The sequence below is a fragment of the Lineus longissimus genome, chromosome 19, assembly GCF_910592395.1.
Source record: "Lineus longissimus chromosome 19, tnLinLong1.2, whole genome shotgun sequence".
NCBI classification, from domain to species: domain Eukaryota; kingdom Metazoa; phylum Nemertea; class Pilidiophora; order Heteronemertea; family Lineidae; genus Lineus; species Lineus longissimus.
In genome coordinates, this window is record NC_088326.1 from 11,997,963 (window position 1) to 12,024,584 (window position 26,622).

Genomic DNA, 26,622 nt, shown 5'->3' on the forward strand with positions numbered 1-26,622 from the left:
CATCGCTTCCAGTCAATTGCCCGAGAGAGCTGTGGGATCAAAGGAAACTTGCCGTGACCTGACTCTTTATTTGAAAGACTTGAGTGCGAGTGAGGTAGTTGAAAGACAAAAGAACGTGGATTGGCCTAGGCCTGACTTCTTTTAACTGCGATGTAAACGGGGCAAAAACGCAATGTATATGATGACGACACTTTGATGATGGAAACTACCACTGCTGATTGGAAGGTGTCTGGGCAGCCGACAGTTTGGTAAAAAAGTCCTTGATAATGCCGTTGGTCGTATTTTGACACTTTACATCGTCCACTAGCGTTGCCTCTTCCAATCAAATTCTGAATTTAGAAGAAATTTGAAATATTTTGCATTCCATTGAAAAAGGCAGCCCACTTTTACCGCACTCGTAGTCAGAGTTACTTCCTGGTTCAAAAATGAAGAACACAAAAGCGATATTTTTCTCCAAATCTATTTCTTCCTTTATCACAATTTCATACAAAGAACTGGACATTTGTTCGCAGTGTCAGCAGTTAATTTTACGAAAAACTTCTCCACTAATTAACAATTAATCAAACATAACATAACACTGAAAAAATGAGAGGTGTTAATTTTATTCAAAAATCTACCCACACTAAATAATACTAATTTCTATTTCATCAGGCTATAAGTTTAAAATAATGAATCATTGCAATTATTAATTTTCACCACGGGTTCACACTCAAAATCTGGTATTGATCATGTCAGTCAATGTTATCACGAAAACATTGATAAGCAACATGCCTTATATATTTGGAAGTGACTACTTGGCAAGCCCGGCTTACCAAACAGCGACTTTTCTTGTCCTGAATGGAGAGCCGAACTCATTAATAAAGTAAAGTCTCCAGCTCGCCAAACAGGGTAGATTTTTTACCTGTTTGGCAAGCCCGGCTGGCCGAACAGGGTGGCTTTTTAGTGCTGTTTGGCAAGCGGCTCTCCAAACAGGACAAAAAAAGATGCCTGTTCGGCGAGCGGCTTGCCAAATAGACCCGGCCTATATATTTTTGCTACCAGCTATTGTTTTATATACCTCTCGTTTTTTGTTCACTCCGTGGTATCATAAAAAAACAACATATAAACAAGTCTGGCAATATTTGATATTACATGTACTATACAGTGCGGCCCTTTTCTCGTTCCGCTTCGCCAAATTCCGCATTTTCTAAAAACTTATCGTGGTTGTTGTTATGATGTAAAACAAAGCAACTGAAACGTCTGAATAGCCCGCTATATCCTCATGATATACGTATGAAAGGAAGTGCATACGTACTAATATTTTCAATTCAATATTGCCAAAAAAGCTCACATAGCTTTTTCAAACTGTCGATCTTGATTTTCTAAAGTAGGTCTATCGGATCAATTGTTTATGTGTTTCACTTGGTTGATTTCGAGTGCCAACACTGATTTCAATTACGACAAAAGTAGGCCGTAAGTATCGTCACGAACGCTAATGGTAAACGGAATTATGATCCAATGACAGTTTAAAGACCTAAGCCGTTTGCTAAAATATTTAATATTTGAGATTAGCAATCGAATTTGAAAATGTCAAATTGGGTAAATACGTACCGGATATCAATTTTGACAACATCGTACTGTAGGCAGATAAGAAATATATATTCCAAACTACCGAGATTCAGGAAATCCGTATGCATAATAACTGCACTACGGCAATGTGTATAACTGCATTTCTGTTTTCCAGGACCACCAGTAATTCCGAACGGCGTACCCCTTTAAGACACAATAGGGGGGCCTACGTCTTGAGGTAGAATGAACCGAAATTTTCCACCCGGGAGTGTACATTCGGTGAACTCGGTATTTGACATTCATCAATCCAAAGGTCAAAGGTGTTTTTAAGGGCAAGGTTCTTCCATAACAGAAAATCGACCCTGTGATTAAAATTCTGGATTTTCACTTGCAAGAAACGCAGCTAGGCCTATACACTTCTACTGGGCTTGTCCTTGATAAAAACAATGTACGTGTACATGTCAAATTCCATCAGATGACGTTGTGTAGTATATTTAATTCGGCATTTGTTTCGGATTTCCAGCGGGTCGGATGTAAATAGACTCTACGAATCAGAGATCACGCAACAAAATTACTTCCGACTGAACTTTTCCACCGGTAAAATGGAAAATGTTGTTCTCGATGTCGTTGGTTGATCTGATGTTGTCCATGCATAAACAAAGTGTTCGAAATGTTTGTGCAATAATGGACGAAACATCCACACTGGGGAAATCAAGGGTATTTCATTTAAAGAGGTACACCGTTCGTAATTACTGGTAATCCACGAAAATAGAAATGCTGCCACATATACGCAATCACGTGGGCAGCTATTCTGCATACGAACTTGCTGAAATTTTGTATCTATAATATTTGCATATTTGAATTAAAATCGCTTTTAGAAATATTCGCAGCAAATCGAAAGAATCAAAAGGCCTGAAATGTGTGCGGTTATCAGTATTTAAAAGTTCTCCCTTATAGGTTTAAAAAAGTGTTCGACACTTTACGATAGGGAGAGAAGAAGGGTCGTAACAGTTGCATTGGGGGAAACCCAAGGCCGACATTCAGGTGTCACGGAGGAACTTTGTAAGTCACAATTGTATCACGTGGCGTTGCGTATTTTTAAAACGCGCTCATTCATGTTTTGTTGGCGGATCAGATATTGTCCTTGCATCAAAAGTTGCTCGACATTTTCTGACACGGAAAGATGGAGTCGAGGGGAAACCCTGATCTCTAGTCACGTGCATATCACGTGGCGATGCTTATATTTTTCTGGTGCGGAGTCCCGAGAAAGAAAAAAATGCAAGGAACAATTCAGGTCATTCGTGACTTTCGATAAACCGCCAATTTTACATTTTTGCGATGGGTGAAATTTTAGTTATTTTCTTAGAAATATTTGGATATTTTCCGGATTATCAAAAAAAATTTGCTTTTCGCGAATTGAGGTTATTCCTAGACCTAAAAAGGGAATCCGAATGAAAGATTCGAAGAAGTATTTTGTTAACTGTGACCTGCGATATTTTTCCGAGCAACTGAAACTTTTGTTCAAAAGTAACCAATGAACGGGCTACCTGCATTTTCATCTTATATGAAGCCACAGTTGAACTATAATTGGTGGTAAAAAACAGGGACTAAAGTTGTGATGGTAAATTACATGTACAATGGCAATGGCAGCAAATCTCATTTAGCCGTTCAGTTTGTTGATGATGGGGCTTATCAATCAATGATAAGGTTGGTTATTTTGTTATTGTTGGGAAAAATACAATACCGTCAAGAATTTAGAACCACAAACGCCATCTGTTTGCTCAAAAGGGAACATCTCCGTCGGGAAGGCGTTCGATACTGGTAGTCTTTCCGCTGGTTTTTACCAACAATGTCGGAAACAATATCCCTTGATCGTTGAGAAAACTGTTGTTAAAAGTCGTTGTTATAAAAATGTTTCTTTCGTGGATATTTACGATCACATTTAAACCAACTAGCGAGGCACAGCCGAACACTCCAGAAATGGGATGAAGGCGTAGTTTTCAGGCAAGCACTTCCTATCTAGTGCCCGCAAAAAACGACAAATATTCAAATGAGTCTGGCATCTCTGATTATTAAAGAGGCAATCCGAAGCAAGCCGATGGAATTTCATGGACACTAGCCACCTTTTTGCTGCTTCGTCATCATCTTAAAGTGATCTTGTCACGTCCCAGTGTAAATCATTGAACAAAAGTCTAATTAGCCAAATTGGATTAACCAATGAAATGATTACATTGGGCAGATATTAATTTGACCTGATCTGACCTATTCCCCTGCGAACATCTTAAAGGGATCTTGTCACGTCCCAGTGTAAATCATTGAACAAAAGTCTAATTAGCCAAATTGGATTAACCAATGAAATGATTACATTGGGCAGATATTAATTTGACCTGATCTGACCTATTCCCCTGCGAACATCAGGACAAAGTTAAGGCACGAAATTCGGAAGACCACATTATACATCGATCTCGAAAACAACCTCATGTTGTTGCGATTCTCACGAGAATTCTCGTGGTACGAGAATTCCTCTCATGAGCTGCAACTGAAGGGTGTCAGACCACATTCAGGCTAGTGAAAGCTTCATTAGATGGTTGGGGTTTTTCGCCGACTTTTTCTTGCAGGTTCGTTTTCATCTGAAGAGCTAAAGTGACAAACTGGGCATGGGATATGTTAAGTTTCTCATACAAAATGGCTTCTAGCAAGAGTGTATACGGTGTATTGAGTGGCAATTCTCATATAGGACGTCGAACCTGTATTTTGTGCGTAGGCTTTCCAATAACAAATCGCTTTCACTTAGCCTCCGGATCGTTCTAACCCTTCATATACGCCAGCTCAACAATCGCGGTAAAGTCCCTCATGTTCGGGGTCGCGCCGGCGAAATGTAAGACGGCACAGCTGTAATTCCATGAATTGAAAATGCATGTACAGTTTTACCGAGAAAAAATTAAGACTTGGATTATGGAACTTCAGAAAAGCAGAAACCTTTTCATAAAGGCCACTCCATTTTTCCAGATCTCTGGGCCTGTTTACTGATTAACTGAAGGGGATAACGCTCATTTTAGCTAACGCTGGCGTTTGTCTCTGACGCAGATTGAGCCATTGGGTCCAGATTTACATGTACATGTATCCTGTATAAATTCCTCAGTCAGAATTTCGCAACTAGTACCAGGAAATGTGCATTGGTTTTGCTTCTACATTCTCAGGCTTTATTGACTGTTGGTGTTACATCACGGGACAATATTGCAGCCACCCAAAACCCTATGAACAGAGGGACTTTACTGTTGTCAGTACTGAACTCAGCCATAAGTCTTAAAATCAATTGAAAATATGCGCATCCAGGCAGCAAAGTGTTATGTGGCCGCCAAATATACCAGCACCGCACATCTCATGAATGCCAAAATTAATATGCATAGTACGAAATACAGTGGACTTATGTTCATCCATAGTCCAAAGAAAGTCACAGTAGGAATTGCAACTGTGTGGAAGTCTACGATTGAGGCTCCGTCCGCACCAAAACACACCTCATATAAAGCAGAGGAAATGTCTTTTTTATTATTTTCAGTAGATTTTTGGTCCAAAACAAAAGAACTCTCCGTGACGTCATCCAACACGATGCCCATTTTCTCAGCCTCGTTTAGTCTCTCTAATTCCCGCCAGATGTCTCTTGCTTTTTGTATTTCAACTTCCTCTTCCGGGGTCCGCAACACGGGTGAGGAATAGCTCTGCCGAACGTGCTCCTGCGCGAGCTGCGTTTCCAGGATTTGTGATTCGATGTGATTTGGGAACTCAGGGATTGGCAGAGGCATGTCTGGCGAATCGTCCTCGCTCTCTGTGCCTTCGTACTCGCGCTCGGAGAGGGAGGTTGCCTCGCCTAGAAAAGAAAGAAAAGCACTGATTTCAAATCGTCTAGCGGCAAGGTTTTAAACTATGTTAAAACTCCGGTATCATGGCCACGTTTACGGACTGGAGCTTAAGCATACTACCTCGGAATACTCAACGTCCCCGAGCGCACCCGTCGTAGACCTCAATTCTCATCATCACAAGCGACAGGCGTTTGGCTAAGGACATGAATCCCGGCATCACTTGTAATCTTCTCTGCCATAATCGCGACACATTCACTTTGCAATACCTTGTGCACCGTCGGCCACGCGTGCTTCTACCTATTCCTTCCTGGGCAAACTTCTCGTCGACCTCTTTTTTCGTATCACAAGCGACGAACATATGGCAGATGGCATGCATCGCTTACAGCACTAACGATAGTATATACATGTACGTCATATCCTTACCCACATAAGCGGCACATTCGGTCGGCAATGCCTTGAGAACCCTGGGCCACGTGTGTTCCTTCCGGAGCGAACCCCTCGTGGACCTCAATCGTCTGCTCAGCGGGGATGGCGCGATGTCCTCCAATTCCGCCTCTTCTTCATCTTCTACCACTGTGATTTCGGTGATGGTCGGGAAGCTGGCTGGAACCGAGACGCTACGAACATGTTTGACCTTCTTCTTCTTTTTACCTAAAACAACATGCAATGCGAAATGTTGTGTGCGCCCAAGAAATATACCTTGAAGCCAGGATGTAGGGAGGGTGACCGCCACATAATATGGAACCTGGGTAGAGCCAGTGAATCTATGTGCAACTGGAAGTATGGGGTGATAGGCGAGATGAATATCGCGGCTGATAAACTGCTTATTTGATGACTATGAGTGTTTACAGTGCGTGAGTTCACAACTTGTGCCCCCTGTGAAGTATTCTTACACAAGAATACACATGTACTCAAGTTTTTTCAGCGTTTGAAAGGCACAGAGCTCCAGCAAGACTGTGCACCCAATGTTATGTTCTTACTCCCTTCTCTGATATCGAATATCAAAATATCTAACAAGCGCCTGAAAACATGATCTATGAAAACCACTGATATAGTCTAGCCGGTTTAGAATCAACACAGGACTTGGTGTCACGGCAGAGTTTCTCACTACGTACTTCGTCGTTCGTAGGGATTGCACAACCTGTCTATTGTGCATTGTCGGAGCCACAAGAGGCCAGATCGCGACGTGTGATGATCATGTGTTATACACGACCTTAACCACCGTAATGGCATTTCTCGTTCACAGAACGAGCGACTAATGACAAATCGGCCATTCTTAGTGATGCTAACGACAGGAGCGAATTGGTTATTACAGAGCCACAGCTTCTTTGAGCGAATGGCAAGGGATACTGTGCTGCGTCATAACCCCGAGATCGTGGTACTCCGTGTGTAAGGGGAGTGGGGCTTTATTTAGTACGTACGCAACAAGGGATCGGGGGGGGGGGATGCGTATACAGGGAAGGGGGAATATATCATTTGGACATTTGTATCTGCCTTAACATGTCAACATCTGCCGCGCATTACGCGGTTCCGAACATCTCGTGTTCCTGATCTCCGAGGCCCTACGGCGTTCCTCGTCAGGAACACGAGATGCTCGGAACCGCGTAATGTTGATCTGCTCATAAATTTGATTCTCCGGGTTGCATAGAACCACTTGGGATAGGAACTATGGAAAATGTAAGCCAAGGCAACTGTTCCGTGTTGTTCCAAGGTATCTCAGGTGCATTGAACGTCTCGCGGGTAGAAGATTTAATCTATTGCGCAAAAGTACGCTGGTGCTTTGCGCCACAGAATCGAGAGAGGAAGAATCGCCGGACTTGATCCTTCCGAGAGTCCACCCACGAGCTCCTGTGCCCGTGCTCCAACCACCTATCTGACGACTGACCACCCGCGGTGCTTGTATGATGTACTAAAGCAACACTGGCGTGAGCCGATCCCCATCCCTCTATGATGGATACTCATGTATTATGGATCGGCCATTGAAACCATCTGGTACACCATCCGATGCATAATAACTCGCTTCCCGGACCTCGGGGGATTTGGTGGGGTGATCTGAAGTCTAAGAATCGTATTAAACTGATCCCTAGTGAGATTCGGGCCCGAGACCCGCGCAGGAATGCATACAAAATAAACATCTTTCTAGTTTGTAAGCACTGAGGCTTTTGGATGTGTTATTGGTTCTAATATGACACGCTCCGCCAACTCGTAAACATAGCAACTGACCTTTGACCTCTAGATATGATATAGAGGCTGTCTCGCCCTCTTTGTTTGTGGCCTTGACCTTGTAAGTTCCCTCGTCGTCCTTCCCGACATCCTCTATGATCACCTGATAAGATAAGATAAGGTAGGATAAGATTAGATTAGATAAGATATAAAGATATGAAGCAATATGATTGAAATCAATACCAGAAACACACGGGATCTGCACCTACTTTTTACATTTTTATCGCCCGAGAAAATGCACCATCTCATTTCCTGTTTAAAAGTCCTGCGCAAATCAATTAGCTAGATACTGCCTGATGAACATGTGGACAATTGGGCCGCAATAGGGTTCCTTCCAGAAGCTCGCGTATGACTTGATTATGAAGTGATTGCTTTGATACCAACTGAGATCACGGGAAGAACATTGTATTGCTCGTGCGAAATTCGCTTTCAAAATAAAAATGCATTTCGTCTCCTACCTGGTAGAAGTCGCAATCTTGCTCATAGATGTAGCGCTCGTCGTCTGTGATGTCACACCCGTCCTTGTACCATCGGATGGCGGGCTTTGGAATGGCGTCTATGATGCATTCGAGACTGACGGTTTGTCCAGCTTGGACTTCATTACAGCTCGGGAGGCGCTGTTCAAATTCTGGGGCTGATAGTGAAAGAAATTAAAAATATATTTAGACTGAACTAAGAGCACTTGGTTACTCTTGGTACAGAACCAACTTCATCAGTATGATCGAAAATGCACAGGGAGCAGTGTATTTTCTGTTGTGCGAAAGGCATTCTTTAGATTTTAGACTTTATGTTAGACTTTCCTGTCGTATTTTCAACTGAGTGCGGGTCCAGGCTTTTGATTCAGCATGTCAGTATAAAAATGACTTTGAAGTTCAGACCATAGTGCCAAATGTTAAGGAAGACTGGTGCCATTCTGCCTGTTCTCTCAAATCAATGAGCTTATTTGAAATTCTCCAAGGCCGCTCAAACCGTTCTAGTGATTCGCCTTACACCCTGTTAAATTATTCAGAAGAAATAGCCATTTGGATACGTCGTCACAGACACTACCGGCGCTAGAGGCATGCCAGTCAGGATCTTGTCAGAATGCATGCATGACTTCTTGGTTGGTAGTAAACACAAAGGCCAGGTAAAAAAACAAAAATGTTTCGCAACCGAACATAAAATGTGCAATAACCCATTGAAGGGGAACGCCGTTCGTATTTCACGGTGGGTCAGGAAAATAGAAGTTTGAAATAAATAATGATATTTTTAAGTGGCGGTCAAATTGGTCGCGCAGGGACTAAAACAAGTTTATATTCTTACGCAGCCTAACACAGTTCACACAGGTATGCTCTCCAGGTGAAGAGAGTCTGAGAGTGCATTCGTGAGCTACGTGATTGATATATCGTCGATAGGCCTACTGTACCTGCTCCCTGATGAAGTTGTGTAGGCATACACATACGGTGCATGCAGAAATAAGGAACTGCAGGTATTGCAAGCTAGACAACTATACATATAGTAATTCAACGTGTTGCCTCGGATATAACCCTCTCAAGGCCAGCGCTTCAGCTTACTTTTCAAGGTGCTCACCACGATCTCCCTACACTCCGGACGCAGTGGATCGGTCTCGTTCCTCACCCATAGGAGACCCAATTAGGATGAGGCAATGAGCTGCGCAGGGAGTCTATACGATCTCCCTAGCTCGTAGCGTATCTCCATATGCAAACGTACTGGTAATGGGTAATGATAACATACGATCATAAATATGACACGATGTATTATTAGATGCATTTCGTGTTTATATACCTCATAAACTGACGGCAAAGTTTTTACGAGACAAATAAAAATGATATGACGCAATTATATGCTTATGGTATGATCTAGTACATGCAAGCACTGCATGTTATCACGAATTATGGAAGACCAGACTTTGTTTTTGATGGAGTGTAGGCGAATGCAATGCCTGCCAAATGCACTGTGCAATGGATTCTGTAGCGAACGCATTGTACATTAAGTCAGTACTCCCTTTTCATTTTTATAAGGTCCGTTGTAAAAATCATTTATCGTCTTTTTACATGAATAAGTCAATCTGAGATTATGTCCAAATCTCCGCTGACCTTTATTGCAGGAGAGTTGAGAGCAGCTCCATCGTCTCTGCCTGGAGCATGACTTACCTGAACAGAACATGAACCTCGAGTAATAGTCCATTATCTTATAGCATATGACGAACATGACGCGAGGACACAAAAGGAAATGACGTCACGGTGCAAATTTCAACGGAAGTGACGACACAATGTGTAATCCAGTTAGAGTTCTTCCCTGTTCAGTTGTAATTCTGATTGTTTTGCCACGGTAATTGCGAGAAATTATTTTATATTTCTAGCACATATATCGTTATACTACTGAGCTGTTATATCCAAGTTGTGTTACGCCGACGCCGCCATTAGAGCTAGATATGAATAGCATTATGCTCTGTTATGGTAATATTCTTTCTAAAATCTTTGCCAATGAGATCGAGCCCGATTTCTTAACATCTAACTGCACTTCCTAAATGTCTAAAATGGATACTGAAAAATGCTTCTCGTAGTTAATGATCCCATCGATTTTTGCGGTGATCAGCTCTTATCCATCATTTCGTTGGCACTGCAGCTCAGAACGTGACTTGCAACAAAAGTATGATCACGAAATGGAAATGAATTTTGAAATCCTCGCATCTAACATCCCTCATTCAATGTTGTTCAGAATATACAGCCTCATTTTCTCTTGATGTGGGATTTAATCTTTGATTTATAACCCCATATGAATCACAGTTAAAATTGATGAGAGGTTCTCCTGGGACCGCAATGTTGACCTTTCTATACGAAATCGTGTAATTTTCACTTAGAAATCGATTTCGATTATTTTTCTCTTTATACAAAGCATTAATTTAATTGGATAAGGCGTCATCATCACGTGACATTCAGATGCCAATCATACCTCCTTAAGGTATTTCAGTGACCATTCCGCCACCAAAGACTGCACAATATTGAAACAACGTAAACAAACCAGCCAAGCAAGTCAAAAACGTTATCCAATCAAAATTTCAATTTGGCATGACGTCACTCTGGAAAATATGGCTGCCGATCGATACGTGATATCCTGAACAACACCGCACTAATTGAATTATTCCATTTTTTCAAATGTGATCTTTATGGCACCGCGACAACACAGCCTATGAGTTCGTAATCCAAATTCGAAAATCAAGGGCCGAAAAATCATCAGAAGATATGTACTGGATTGCATGCCGGTGGATAACCGCATCATTGACTTCTAAAAAGATGTTGGTTTCTCGAAACTGGTCAGAGGCGTTGACACATTACCACCGCGGAAAATCAAAATTCGAACTCCGGCCATTTCTTGCCAAGTCCAGCTTCCGAGTCATCTCGTGTTCCTGAATTCAGAGTCTCTCGATAACTTCCAAGTGCAGACATGGCTCTCCCATGGCATAGGCCTACCTAAATATTGTAATTTTGAACAGATGCATACGGATCTAGAGCTACTGGGCCTCCAATGGACTCATTTCAAGCACCATATCTCTGCTTGGGCGGCGTGACGGAGCAAAAGATCGTAAAGCCAGCATTAACAACAAAGCTTTTCACTTACTGCAGCCGATCGGCTGGAAAATTGAATGTGAAACTTCAACGATCGTCTTCCCCAAGATCTCCAGACCTGAATGCACAAATCAAATTTGAACTCTATCGCGTCTTTGAAGGAAGGCAGCCCTGTTTTCCTAAATTCACAACTGAGGTACTCGGTGGTCAGGAATACGAGATGACGTGGGACCTGGATTTGGCACGTATTGCCCGGGATTCAGTAATTCGATTCTCCGGGGCGTTTACTGTGTATCCTCGGTCATCGTGCGGCGGCTCCTCCTTAGACTTTCCATAGCTCACCAGCTTTTCCAAACAGAGGACAGACTACAGGAGTGTGAGTAAGCTTTAATTCACTCAAGCTGCATCTGAATGAGCCATTCCTTTATATGCTACACTTCTAATCCAGGTGAAACAGTGAATCATTGGTTTGACCATCCTGTCTGCTCCAACCTAACTACACGGCCCGTTTGCTTACTTATGTCTGTAACCGCCCCATGGGCACGAATACGATGATGAATTGAATTGAATTGAATTGAATATCATAGTAGTTTTGGCTTGTTGATGGATTTGATACACATACATGTATCATTTGGCGCTTTCTGCTCTAAGACTTTGAATTAGAACACCCTGGGGAATCAATTCCCTAGTTTGCCGTGAATCTTATCAGTACCTTACATGTACGTATTCCTTTTCAAGCTGATTTTCAATACTACTATCAAGTACAATTCACACTCCCTATACATCTCCAAATTTGTAATGAGATCAATGTAAATAGAACATATTTTTGGTGGGGTAATTCTTTAGGGTACGTACCAGTTCCAGCATCTTCTTTGAGGGTACGTCAAACGTACCCAACATACCCTCTGGCAAAGACCCTGTTAGACTTTGGTCTTCGATCGTTTAGGGTGCAGCGCTGCGAAACGAATAACGTTGGCCATTTTCTGAATCTGCTCAAAGGAAGGCTTTCGTCTAGAATCTGATTATCGGAAAACTTAAAGTCTTTGTGAGAGGAATCGCAAAGCTCCACACGAGAAGTCCTGCTGCTTAGAGCCTGACCTTTCGTAGGTTATACGCAAAGAGAAAAGAAGCTTCTGTTCGTGAGCTTGGCTGAGTAATAATCAATCTATTTACACGAGCCTCTGATGATTTCTTCACTTAAGTCTTTGAGTTCAATCATGCGGCCGACTTTTAAAGTAAGCCAGAGCAGAGTTAATTAGTGTCTATACTACCAACACCAGTCCCATAAGTGCCTCTCCATCTGTGTGAATACACTGAGTACACTGCATAGACTATACAATTCTACTGGTGCATCTACCGGTTCTATAAATACCAAATTTCAGCGAATTCGTACGATAAATAACTGTATTACGACATTTTGTACAGCTGCATTTCAATTTCCTTCACCACCATTGATTACGAACGGCGTACCCCTTGAAAGGACTTCTCCGATAGGTTCTGGCATCTTAAACTCGACATGGTCGTAACACTCGTAACTTTCAATGTAGCCGGGATAGCTGACCGTGATCTTGCTTGGGGGTTATGAAGGCATACGTTTCCAACATACGGGCGGTACGCCTGAACCACAGTTCCTCTACCTTTCTTTATCCTTCATCAGACGAGGTCGAAAAGAGCCACCTGATGAAACAACCGCGCGTTCATCAACCTTGGTTTTCTGAAGTTATGATAAAGCAGCAACGAAAAGCGGTATACTACACTGGCGAAGCGGGTCTACAGCGCTCTTTTTAACTGTGGTATGCCTTCTTAATTACATATACCTTTCACTAAAATCGAAAGGAGAAATTGAAAAATAACGTACCTTTCAGAAAGGACCGCCGTCTGATTGTCGAAAGTGGCCTAGTCCTCGAAAGTACCGCGCCGTCCGCATCTCCAGCCATTCCTTGTAAAACCTGCTTCCACCGACGCTAGCTGCTGCTATTTTTATCCCGCTAGTATCGCGTAACTGCTATATGAAACAGCTCTGCTAGCCCTAGACAATGCTAACCACTATTTACCTATTAAGCGAATTAGAGAATTCAGTTATCCCGAATTACAGACGTGCAAAAAGTCGAACCCGAGGAGAATTTGGTTGGAAATGCTCCCAATATTGGTAAATCTGATGAAAGGCGCCTCAGAGTGATTCTGGCCTGCGATGGATCTCTTGGGAGTAACTTGCAGTCCAGATTACTCCTTGTACCGTAAGTACAGGCATCCCCCACGCATTGATCCCATATACCGCTTACTCGCCAGAGGAGAGGTTTTCGTAGTCTGTGCATCATAGTTTGTGATTCTCTGTATATGTTATGAGGAGCTTTTTGTACTCTTTTGCTGGAGAATGCAGGAGATATAATCGGAAAATAAGCCAGTTCTTCACCTGTGAATGTTTACCTCTCTCGTTCATCATAAAGAGGCTAAAGGAATCGTGTACTGGATTTAAAGGCCCAAACCAGTCGTTAAAAATTTGAAATTTGTAATTGAATTTGAAAATTTCCAATTGCGCTAATACATACTAAGTATAAATTTCAGCACTGCCGTCAGGTAGACAGATATAAAAATACTATAGATACAAAGTTTCAGCATAATGATTTAGCAGAACTGTCGTGTTTGGCGAAGTCCTGCTGGAACCTGTTTTTGTTTGAAAAACCGACAAATATCACACCCAAGTTGTTCCTTCAAGAAATCATTAGAAGAAGACAAGGCCGCATTAACGTTCGGTTTAGAGTACTAAAGACCGCTTTCAAACACAAGTTGACGGAGTTATTGACGTAGTCGCTATTGCACGGTCGACACGCAGCAACGGATGTTTCCACAGACTTGTCCGATTATCGGTGCATTTTGCCATTTTACCATTTTGCCACTTTCCCTTTTGTTGTTTTTTGCCGCACTGCCTATGGACAAAGGGGAAAACGCGAGACGCACCGTACACACCGGCCTTTATCGTTATCCGTAAAATGCGGTTGGTGGAATTTCCTGGTCGTGTGGTTCCATCTATCTTATAATGACGATGGTTGGCTAGAAGTGTTCATTCCCGTCGTATGCTACAAATATGCATAGAGTGCCTCCCGTATGTAGTAGTTTCTGTACCTTTCTGTTTCTCTTGGTAGGCCCAACACAAACCATGTCATGGTAAAATAACTGATCGTTTAGTTTCTCAAGAAATCGCCAACTGTTTCGGCTTGACTGGCTTTATTTGTTTTGGGAAGGACCCATACAAGAATACGGTAATATTATCTTATGCAAACGTTAAGATAACTTGTCAAATTTATTTTGAGTTGTTAAAACAATATTTGCCAGACGCTGGCGGTATCTTTAACGTTAGATTCAACTTACCTCAAACCCACAGTTAAATTTAATGTTATCTTTAACATTTCGAACAACCAAAATTTAACGCCAAGTTAGCTAACGCCAGGTTAAGTAAATTAACTGTCATTTTTCTTCGGACTGACTCCTGTACCGACCGAGACCCAAATCATTTGACAGGTGAGGTATATTCATTGACCCGTCAGCTCAAAGTCGTGAGCATTTACGTGAATTGGTCAATAAAACTTGATTGAAGAATAGAGGCATCAATTACAATATGGCCGCCACTCCTTATTATGTCACCTCTCCTTGGTCGTGTTTCAGTCCCAAGATGTAATTAGTGTTGTAATACAAGTATGTTACGTGCTCGTTCAGGGCCGTTGAATTTGCCTGTACTGCTGGCACGACAGACCGGTTTTGGGAACGAAAGCGTTTGGTTGTGTCGAAGCAAGGATAAGGGACATTATTCCAAGGTCGAAGCGGTACGTCTCAAACCCTAATTTCCCTATTACTCATCCTCCTCAACTTTTGCGACTATTGTTTGATACTGTGTATTGTCTTATCTTGTAATTTTTACCCTTACAGGCACCCGACATGTTATCCTGTCCAGCACACGTAATGCTGCTCAATCACCGCTGCCAAACCGGTTTATTACAAGATACGACGTGAACACCATCATGGTGAGTTATTTTTTCTCAATTTGAAGAACTATCGGAGCATTTTGAAGAGCACTTTTCACAGGCAATGTGTGTTTACCATGGCCTAAAAGGGAGCAACTGCAGAATAGCCGGTGTAACATCTGTGGTTGTTTCCCATGTGTCAGTGTTTCCAAACAATAGGCAGCTAGAGAGACCACGACTTTTCAATAGGGGGATACACAGAAAAACTTGTCAATCTATCTTTTAGCGTTCCCAAACAATGAGGGGAAACACTCAAAAATAGAAACACTCAAAAACGTTACACCGGCTATTCTGTAGTTAGGCCTGTGAGAAGTGTGACGAGGACTTTGACAGTCTCCAAAATTAACAAAATCAATAGATGGTTTGCAAAAATAAATTTCGGCCATTTTGAAAAGCACTTTTCACAGGCAATGTATGTTTACCATGGCATAAAGGTAACAATGGACACGCTTATTTACTTTAAGTTGTCAATTTCTTCTAAGGTTCATGATATTTTGAATGACTTTGGTGATAATTTGAGTTAAGAATTGACTTTAACGTAATGATAGTGTAACTTCAGTTGCTAGTGAAAAGGGCATATTATCAAAATGACCGAAGAGTATTTTCGCAAATTGTCTGTTATCTTGCATCAACATTGTAAAAAAGCATAACACATTAATGTACAACGAGGGTATAATAATCTAACTGTATACTTGGGGTATTGTACCCCTCACCTGTGCCGGTGCTATTGTACCCCCTCACCTATAGCGGGGGCACTGTACCCCCTTACCTTACTTAGTATCTGAATCTTCCCATGAACCACTGCCAGTGAAAGGGGCTGGCTTGGTGCTGCAGGGACTATTCCAGGATTGCTATCCGATACTACCAAGACGAATATTTTGAAACGTGCATGGATGGCATCATGGCCCAGGTCACTGGTTTTGTCTAATTTAACCCCCTCCCCTCCCGAACAAAGTGGGAAAAAGAAAAATGTGAAGTTTAGGATGAAAGTGTACCTCCAAATTGCTCCGACACCCCTTCTATTGATCGTGATAAAATAAATAACAACACGTAACTGTAATTGAGAAAAATGTTGAATTGGCGACAAATGTTGGGACAAACTTCTTAGCACTCAACACACCTGCTTACCCTTTTCAGATAGCGAGTTAGCCCTTCTATCATATGTTTCTATCTGCCGTAGTTGTCATGTCAATACCTTTTCTTTCAGAAGCCCCCACGCCCCCCTGAACTTTCAAGCAATGGTTGGGTTTGGTCAAGGGACTGGTATTGGATCTGATATATTATCATTATTGCCACACCTCTTCACTAAATATGAGGCCTTTGAAAACTGCTTAACATTACTCCTTGTGATACCAAACTTTAATGAGGCCTGTCTATAAAATTAGTATTTCATGATACCTATGGTGAAGGATGAGCCAGTTATTTTCGAGCTTGTACTTTGGGTGCATCTCGTTCCTCGGGTTGCATTGCGCCCGCGACCCCATAGGAGTTTCTGGTCTTGTCTCTTCGCTCCCAACCCCGATAAACTCTGTGTACCGTGAACGAATGCTCATCAGGTCGACAGATATTTGACGTCGTAAATCCATCCATATTAACTGGCGCTGCGGCTGCGCTCAATAGACTCCGTTGGGGAGTCTGAGCCTGATAGGGTGTACCAGTCCAGCCGGTTATGTACGGTTGGTATGCTCTATGATATGGATCTCCAGCCACCTGTCAGCTAGGGGCAGACCCCAGTGTCTCAACCCTGGGTCTCAGAGGCGGTAACTTCTAGTCAGGCAGCGCGCTATGTCTGGTTAGGCGACATGGGTTACCAGGGCATCCACAGCCAAAATGGTTTGCACATGGAGGTCATCGCGACCGACCTGTGAGGGGGAAGAAGTGATGTCCATGGCGGTTTCAAATTGATCTGACGACCCCCGCGTCTTTGGACTGGAGGGGTTCATGTGGCCAAATGCTGTCAGCTAAATCCTATCGTTAGCATCGTCCCCGGTACATGGAAACTCAGGGCATTGAACCCTTTTTTTGTCTTGTTTTAATTTCACTGAGGATTTCAATGATGAAATATATTTAGATCCACAGGTAAAGTGAGTACATGTGGTGAATCGCCATGTGTGCATTTTTAAAGTTTTTTCCGAGCATTGTAAAAGGTTATGAGAATAAATTTCAATTTTGGACTTTTTTTCTTTACCAGAATGACAATCAAAATGTTTGTCACTGGAGAATTTCCCCGTCCCACCCCTGCCCTAGAATTATATACAGACTAAATGAAAAATAAAGATGATATTATCATTGGACTGTACTGGTAATATAGGTCAGTCACGAAAAATGAAAGATATATTGGACTGTACTGGTAATAGAGGTCAGTCAAGAAAAATGAAATATATATTGGACTGTACTGGTAATAGAGGTCAGTCAAGAAAAATGAAATGTATATTGGACTGTACTGGTAATAGAGGTCAGTCAAGAAAAATGAAATATATATTGGACTGTACTGGTAATAGAGGTCAGTCAAGAAAAATGAAATATATATTGGACTGTACTGGTAATAGAGGTCAGTCACGAAAAATGAAATATATATTGGACTGTACTGGTAATATAGGTCAGTCACGAAAAATGAAAGATATATTGGACTGTACTGGTAATAGAGGTCAGTCAAAAAAAATGAAATATATATTGGACTGTACTGGTAATAGAGGTCAGTCAAGAAAAATGAAATATATATTGGACTGTACTGGTAATGGAGGTCAGTCAAGAAAAATGAAATATATATTGGACTGTACTGGTAATAGAGGTCAGTCACGAAAATATCTGAAAGTCTGTGCCCCATTGTTGACGAATATAATATCGTGAGGACTTTATCAATAGTCACGGTCCCTGGCCCCTCCCCCATGAAATCATCAGCAAGGTCACTGCCAGGCAATAGCTTCAGTATTATTATTGTATAAACATGTCTTAAACATTATAAACGGCCCTATTTGTGGGGTTACATTGGGTTCTTGCTGGGAGTAATGATGTCCATGTCCGATTCTGCGTTTTGTGGACCTGTATAAGTCTTGTCCAGCAGCACAAAGTTTCACCCTAGCAATTACCAATAAGACCTGCGCGTGATCTTAAAGTAAATTCATGATAAGCAAACAATGCGGACTGCTGACTATGCAAGTGTACATGGTCGAGACGAAACGAGCAATTAGAAAAAGGCAACTTGCCAAGAGGAGCTGGAACTGTCTGTCCAGCTCTCGTTTACGAAACAATGGGCGATTTGAAAGACGTCTCCTGAACAGAAATCGCCCATTGTTGACCGAAGCATCATTCAAATTATTTCCAGGTGAATTTTTTCAGGTGAATTGCTCTATCTTGTGTGGTTTCGCTGTCCCGTCCCGGGAATCGAACAAACGCGACACCTTCTGCGTATGAAGTTATCAGTTTGGGGGCAAGTTTTCTGATTGCCAAACCGTATTCTGTGAAGCAGGCCTTTGTACCAAGTTGACCATCCGTGAGTTTTAGAACAACATTCAGGATGCAAGATTTGTGGAACACAATTACGGTAAATATGGTAAAACACGATATTAAAACTGGCTACAGATAAACTGGCTACAGATAATGCAATGAGGCTTATATTGGGACCAATCCGAGGCAGGTTGACCACCATTACCAAACATGAGAAAATGCTAAAAAAAACCTTTCATTTCTAAAAGTGTATATTTTGACTTGGTAACTTACTCGTTATCTATCTTTTTCAGGCCGGGGAGACCAGATCGGGAACAGTTCAGTCAAACGGAATGTACCATTTTCTTGTTGTAATTTATATTCTTGGCTCATACCATTGTTAATCTTTCGTTTCATGTGAACCTTTGCAAAAATGTGCTTATTCCCCAATGGCTGAAATGAATTATGCCAGGAGGAAATAACTGAAGTCAACTTATTTGCTCCTGAAACGCTTGTGTACTTGCAGACCCAGAATATTGCTATTTCTTGTTCCGCTTTCAATGTGGCAATTTATGTTCCGACTGGTGATGGTTGCGACATGATAACGACTGATCTATTTCACAGCACGAGGTGCAACAGCAATGGAGTTATTTGTCTGTGTAGTTGTCTCGGTCACAGCAAAAAAGTATTTCTACATTGCATTTTTGTGCTATTAAATTACTCAAAATGATGCACGGATGCGCCTTATTGACATATTATTTGTCTTCAAGAGGAATTTATTTGTAGTAGATCGATATCTTTACTCTGAAGGCTTAGTTTTTCTCGGGTATCGATAGTTTTTTCTTTCTTTAGGCAGGCCTAAAGTATACTAATTTAAGGCCTAGAGAAAGCTTTAGGTTAGGATATTAGTAATATTATAGGCCCATATCAGTTTTGAGAATAATTTCCTCTTGAAGACAATAAGCGTCAAGCAGGTCAAATCTCTGCAGCATTTTGAATGAGCGGATTTGGGATGAAATGTGAAATTTGTAAGTTCTATTCGTTAGCATATTCTGTTAACACAGAATATGCCATTGTTTTTATCAGCAATCGGTTCTTGCCACCTTGGAAGCGGCCAACTTACTTACGACTCGGCGGTATTCAATTGTTACTGTGTTTTGCCATTTGCCTTTCCCCATCCACCCTCCTTATCGACACTGCACCACCCTCCATCCTATACCCGCTTCTGATCCCTGAGCCCGGTTGCTCAAGCGTTGCGTTATTAGTCCTAATGCTGCTCTTGTAAATGAAATGTACTATAAGGGGTAACGCTTCGTTGAGCGAAGGCTGGCGTTTGTCTCCAACGTCGATTGAGCAGCCGGGACTAATCTGCTGATATGTGTTTTAGAATGATTTGATTTGATGCTATTTCAACATGTAATGTCATGATTTTTCTTAAAACTGTACAAATTGGAATAAGTTGCAGGCGTGGAAAATATGAGAAAGCCAAGATTTTTAAACATAATAAGCGAAATGTGACACTGTCCGCCGCTTTACCTTCAACAAGCTGCGGTAGGCCATTTCGAATCTAGCGCGCTTATTCCAAGTTTTGAATTATTTATATATACTTGCCAAATAAAAGTTGCCAAATCATTAGTCTTTGTCTCCTTTCCTTCGGTCTCTTAGCGTGGATGGGAGACACTCTTGCAAAGTTAGATTTATGCACTTTAAGCGTCACTTTGCGTCCCGTCTGAATCCAGAATGAGATGACCAACGTGGATGTAAGCAGTTGGTGTTCTGGAACAAGAGACAGGTTTTCCAAGCCTTACGTGGAGCTCTGCGAACGTCGAGGTATGTAAATGTATTTCAACGACGACTGATTTGAAGAGTTCATGGTTTACTCGATCTGCAGTATCGCTCACGGAACTGAATTTACGCAGGACTTTATGATACCGCAGACCATCTTTCATACTTCTTCGTTCGAAGGTTGCGAAATCGGCCTGAATGACATTCTTTAGCGACAAAGTTCCATTTCTCCCCTTAAAGGAGTTGGCGGCTTTTCACTACAGTATGTTTGTTCTTCTTCTGATTAACCAGTAATAACGTGAACGTGCTTTGTAAACTTCTTAATAGTATGTAGAATGGGAGGTGACTGGGCAGCCGGTGTAACAGTAACAAATGCCCCCCTGGAAAAGTGTCCGGCCCTATTGTATTCTGCAATATGGTTCTATAGAGACCCTGACCGTCAATAGCTCCGAGATTGAAGCGCATAATAGAATCCTTTGTTTCCCGGGCATTCTATCCTAGGACAATTGACACGTCTACACTGGCAGCTCGGTAATATGTTAGAGTCGCCGGACTAATAAGCATTTATCTGGTATCAAGTCGCATAAAAATCGCCCAATATTGTTGACCGAGCTTATAAGAGCTAATAAAGATACTCGGCTCTCTATTAAAAATCGTTCCATATCCGCTAGAGAGGATGGGAGACGCGCTGATTGCACACTCATTTCCTAACTACATACATTTGTATCGTTTAAAATTTCGCAAATAATGATGGGGGTTTCTGATAAGGGCACGCTGGCGTGCAATTACATTTGGAAATTGGGCAATGTGGGTCAATTACTATCGCTATTTAAACGCCTACACTTCATTTTGTTATTCACACTTGATATTTCGAGCTGACCAGACGCGTTTGGACCCTTTGAAGATGACCTACACGATTCTTTTACTTGCTTTGATGGCCAGTTGCGTGGGTAAGTAATAATGGTAATAACATTAGGTTCTCATGTAGCACTGTTCCATGTTTCCTGTTCAAAGAACTTTTGGGATACCATATTATTTCCCCGGTCCCCACAGAAACCAATCATTAAAATTTAGTTAAACTCTGGGTGCACGAAGAGGAGGGGGGGGGGGGGGGGTAAATCGTGTCGAAGAGGTATTTTGTTGGTTTCGGCATCGCTCGCGAACTATACGATTACGAATGCGAATTCTTTGCTATAAAACTCATTACAAGAGTTCATATTCGAGGTGGAAACTGGCTACAGCGGTCAAGTCTTATGACAATTTGTTGTTTATGATTGTTGACACAATGCCTTTGGTTTTGGCCTACATTTTAGCTCCACCCTCGCGGTTTCGGTGAGACAACCAGAGAATACCTATTGTACCTCAATTCCTTCAACTGTGAAAGGTCTTCCAAAAGCTAAAAAAACCTTTACGTCTAATGAAGCCTACCATGCACAGCTTATGGAACGGTGTTCCCCGACTAGAAAAATTACCATTTCATAAATTTAATAATTCTCGTTCGTGTCTTTCATTCTATAGCTGCTGAACGCATCCAGAGAGAAAGGCGATGCCCTCTAGGCATGGTCTACTGCGGACCCGGTGTCCAACCAGAGGAGACAATGGTCGACGGATGCCCGTCTTATAAATGCCCAGAACTGCAGAGGATTTGTCCACCTAGTATGGTCTATTGCGGGCCTGGTGTCACCCCCGAAAAGGAGATGAAGGATGGATGCCCAATTTTCAAGTGTCCCAAGATCAAGCCTTGTCCGCTTAATATGGTTTACTGCGGACCCGACGTCATTCCAATCAGAGAGATGGTTGAAGGATGCCCCGTTCACAGATGCCCCGCCAATTAGGTGAGTCGTTCATATTTCCTAAACTTAACTTAACAGACAAATTCTGCATCAGCCGTGGTAGTTTTGCTCAGTGTTTTATCGAGTTGCTTCTTTACTTGGTAAACGGCACATATGTCAGAGTTGGACGCATTTTCATTTCCTTGGGCGTTGACTTCGTTCGGTAATGGAGTGAACGCGCGGGGGCTTGCCGTAGCCTTCCTTTTAGTTTCGACCTTCTCTTTGACCAATCACACGTGATCACCGAGAGTCTAATTTAGCCCGTATCCCATACGAGAATCAATCAATCGCCAATTTTTTCTGATGTGGGTGCTTATATGATGATGATCTATTAACAGGATGCAATGTGTAGAGTCATTCCACGAGAACTCGGCCAAAATCGGCCCCTCTACGGCAGAGTGCGCTGATTACAAAAAAGACAACTTTTCCCCTATTTTGATCGAGGGTTCGAAACATATTTTCATTTCTATCTTCCAACAGGTGCCTAAATACTATGAGACTCTAAGATGACCACGTCACAACAGAGAACTTATTGCCCTAGGGACGCCTGTATCCCAAGACCTGTAAAGCACTCGGAATTCTCCCATTTTTCGGACTGGAACGAATACGCGCATTTCATGTGTTTAACTGTTCATCAACAATTCACTTGTAATTCGCAATCTCACTAATTGTAACTCGCAATCTGTTTGTAATTCGAAATTTTGTTGCAAGGTGAATTCAAATAAAACCAAATAGCATAAAATTACGTCGATGTTGATCTTTCTTCTTTAAATCTGTTCTTGGTATTATGTCCACTGGTCCTACAAATGTAGTGAGGTAAAGAAACAAAATATATTCTCAAAGCAACAGTTTTTATTTATAGTTAACCTATACAATATACGTGTAACAATAACATGCATTCTGTCAAGGAGCTTTCCCTCGATTCTGCATCCACATATTTTTCATAACGATACATTTATAATGGCGGATTTATCCTAAAGTTGGAGTCGATTTTCTACAGGAATCGAGTCGAGGTTGCGAGTGTCCTTTTTCAACGGATTGTTATGCAATGTCGATGCAACTCTTTCAAGCACATTTCTAAAGCTTATTGTTTATAGTGATATGATTTTACCGCCTGCTGTCGTTTTCTAGATGCATTATAAGCCATATCCAAGTTTTGACACCCTGTAAATAGACGACCAGTGTAAAACAACGGGGCAACGTCTGACAATCCTTAAACTTCATCAAACATCCAGGAAATACACCTTGGCCTAAATTCCGATTGTTCTTCAGTCTCGCGAAAGGGTTATCAGGGCACACCTTGATAACAGTGAGCCCCCACGAAACACATTTTATGGTGGGCTTACCGCCTTTAAGTTGCCAGGGAAAATAAACACAATTATGTAATTTTCGGGGTGATGTTGTATGTTGACCCACCGACATTATTCTATCACAATATTGCAGTGTAACTTAAAATTGTCATGCAAGTGTAAACGAGATCTATGCACATCAAATGTGCAGCTAGCTAATCATCACTTCGCAAGGTCACCGGGACTGCTTGTCCACTTGGGCAGACTACATTTTGACTAAACTTTGTTGAAGTGAATCCATGAACTACAGACTCCTAGAGAAGCCACAGTGTCTCATGGAAACACCCGGTGTTACAAAAGAATATTATCAATGGGCTCTACTACCGGGAGCTAAAGCACTGGTGGTATGTACACTGTAGAAACCCATGACAGAACGTTTCATATCCATTCATGAACAGACGGTTTCTAACCCATTTCAATGTACACATTTATCCTCAGTTAAATAATTACTCGTGTGTGACGCTGTGATCTGCGGAAATTTTTTATTTCTCGGAAGGAATTTTGATTAGATTACCGACAGTAACAGTTGCGGACCCTGCCTGCCCCTACGTAATGGCACCATTTTTGACACTCATTATCAATGAACACACATTATATACAATCACAGCATTTAGGAACACAATTTATTAGTTCATGACCCCCTCCCTCACATAACTGAACTTTTCCTACCTTACAATAGAACAGTATACACGTATGCCATGCAGTAAAAAACCAACTGCGCCCTGTTGGCCGAGTAAGAACTACTATAATATATACAATGTATTAAAATTGGCCGAGTCTATTTGGCAAGCCGCTCGCCGAACAGGCACCTTTTTTTGTCTTGCCAAACAGCACTAAAAAGCCACCCTGTTCGGCCAGCCGGGCTTGCCAAACAGGTAAAAAATCTACCCTGTTTGGCGAGCTGGAGACTTCACTTTAATATTAATGAGTTCGGCTCTCCATTCAGGACAAGAAAAGTCGCTGTTTGGTGAGCCGGGCTTGCCAAGTAGTCACTTCTATTAAAATTACTAAGCCATCTTTCATGTGGTGAGAACTGGACCGGTCAATCTTAATAGGGAGTGTTCGCAAAGCTCGAAACGCCAATGTGAACGCCTATCTCATTGGCCGATCTCCTGATCGCGATGTCGAGCAATGAGATAGGCGTTCGCGTTCGCGTTTGCGAGGATTTGCGAAATCTCCCTATTATGTACTTAAACCCGAACGCATTGAAGTTCAAATACAATGGCAATGCTGAACCCAACGTCGTGTAGGTATTAACGAAATTAGAAAATTTCAAAGTCAATAGCATTCCGCGACGTTACTATTTATAGCTCACAAGGTCATTTGAATAAGATATTGATGACGTTTTAGTCACGTGACAGTCGGACATCGACACTTATTTCTATGCATTTGAGCTTATTTCAAAGTCAATTATCTTTGACACTGCATTGTTTTTAGCATGAATGATACCATAGAGTCAGAGAGAGAAATATTCAGAACAATTATGTAGTATTTCCAACACTCGGACATGTGCCAGATTGAATCTAACTGCCCTGGTTAGAAAGCCTGAATCCATTACGAAACCGCATGTCTGTCCGACGTTGCCTGTAATTCAGCGATGGGGAAATAGAGGGCAGCAGCTGCAGTGATGTCATCTTCGCGGAATGCTATTCCAAATTTCAAATTTTTAACGAACGGCGTAGGCTTTAACCACATCGTCTCGTTTTTCTCATTAGGGAGGTTGAGATAAGGAACTTACCAAGGATCCTTATAAGTATACGGATAGAAATGTACACAAGTCTTACTCTTTCTACAGAGATTAATCAGTACACGTAAGGATCCTTGATAAGTCGCTGTTCTCAACCTCCCTATTAATTTCATGATTTTCCTGATGGCACAAGAATCATCACGTCTCGCAAAATCTCACGATCTCACGTGAGAAGTTTCAAAAGAGAACCGCTTCGCAGATCCTCATGGTAGAATTGGACACTTCGTCGTCGAAAACAGATCACTGACCGCTGAAAGCAGTCAACAGGCTCGTTATCGAATATAGCAAAAGATCTAGAGAAAACAAGTATCCGGTTCTGTTAAAAAGATGTTTTGTTTTCGTGCTTTTTGCAAACACAGGAAGAACTCCATAGGATACGCACCAACATTATTACCCTGAATAATTTACCTGAAGGCGGCGAACCCAAAATGTACGACACTACCGCCATTATAGCCTCGTTTTGAAAAGTCACGTGATGTTTATAATAACATCCTCTCCTTGAAAACCACGTACCGCCATCTCGGTCACGCGTTGAGAAACCAGGTGATGTTGATAATTGAAAACGACGTGCCGCCATTTTAGTCACGTTTTGAATTACCACGTGATGTATATAATTGCGTCCTCTCCTTGCAAACCACGTGGTGCTATATTGACAAGTTCTGCATTAGTTTACAAGGTGATTTGGGCTCTGGTGCCCTCCGTCCGATGTTCGGGGAATGGTATCCCTTTGGTGAGGATCCCGGCTGGGGGCTACCGTGGAGAAGGCTCTGGAAGGCTGAGAGCATAGACTTGTGGTCGACACCCGGGCTGTGCAACATGTGTACATTTGCCTGGAACGACAGAAATTGAAAAGAATGTTACAATTTTGAGAGGACAAAAAGAAATACATGTCTTCTAAGTGTTCAAGCTGTTGATCAATGGTTGTTGTTATGGTTTTCCGGGAAATGAAGTACGGAAAAAGCTGAGTAACCTATAGTGTGGATTTCCCACACTTCTAGATGGCGCTGTTTGCAGCCAGTTTTCAAAGATTGATGCCAGCAGTCTGTACTCTTAGGCAGTGCTGAGAGGAAATAACGTACCCTTGATATTGTTCAAATATTTGGACACTCAATCAAAAAAGCTATGAGTAGAAGCGGACAAATAATCTATGGCAAAGAGGTAAAAAAGGAACTATTTCGCGTATCACTTTATATCTAGGTCTCACTGTGTAAATACGACAAATGTCAAAAACTGTGGTTTGCAAAAGCGGTATGTGAATTATACT

At 41.9% G+C, this 26,622-nt stretch overlaps 1 protein-coding gene and 1 long non-coding RNA gene across 2 annotated transcripts; one reads left to right on the forward strand and one right to left on the reverse strand.

Moving 5' to 3' along the window:
* Positions 1-446: 446 nt before the first annotated feature.
* Positions 447-13,442, reverse strand: LOC135502984 (obscurin-like). Its single transcript, XM_064796224.1, has 5 exons — positions 13,059-13,442; positions 8,090-8,265; positions 7,632-7,734; positions 5,832-6,059; positions 447-5,416 (listed from the first exon to the last, which is right to left on the reverse strand). Exons 1-5 carry the CDS (start codon positions 13,135-13,137, stop codon positions 4,896-4,898), a joined length of 1,107 nt encoding a protein of 368 aa, XP_064652294.1. The 5' UTR covers positions 13,138-13,442; the 3' UTR covers positions 447-4,895.
* Positions 13,443-21,297: 7,855 nt separating this feature from the next.
* On the forward strand, positions 21,298-23,007 carry LOC135503354 (uncharacterized). Its single transcript, XR_010449891.1, has 3 exons — positions 21,298-21,380; positions 21,949-22,265; positions 22,743-23,007. It is a non-coding gene; the product is annotated as an uncharacterized LOC135503354 (long non-coding RNA).
* Positions 23,008-26,622: the final 3,615 nt, after the last annotated feature.

Bases quoted from the DNA above. Each gene is read 5' to 3' on its own strand.
- LOC135502984 (XM_064796224.1), bottom strand. From the start codon at position 13,137: ATGGCTGGAGATGCGGACGGCGCGGTACTTTCGAGGACTAGGCCACTT. The intron at 8,266-13,058 runs GTACGTTATTTT...TTTCACTATCAG, and splicing joins ACGGCGGTCCTTTCTGAAAG to CCCCAGAATTTGAACAGCGC. The intron at 5,417-5,831 runs GTAAGGATATGA...TTTCTTTTCTAG, and splicing joins CGAATGTGCCGCTTATGTGG to GCGAGGCAACCTCCCTCTCC.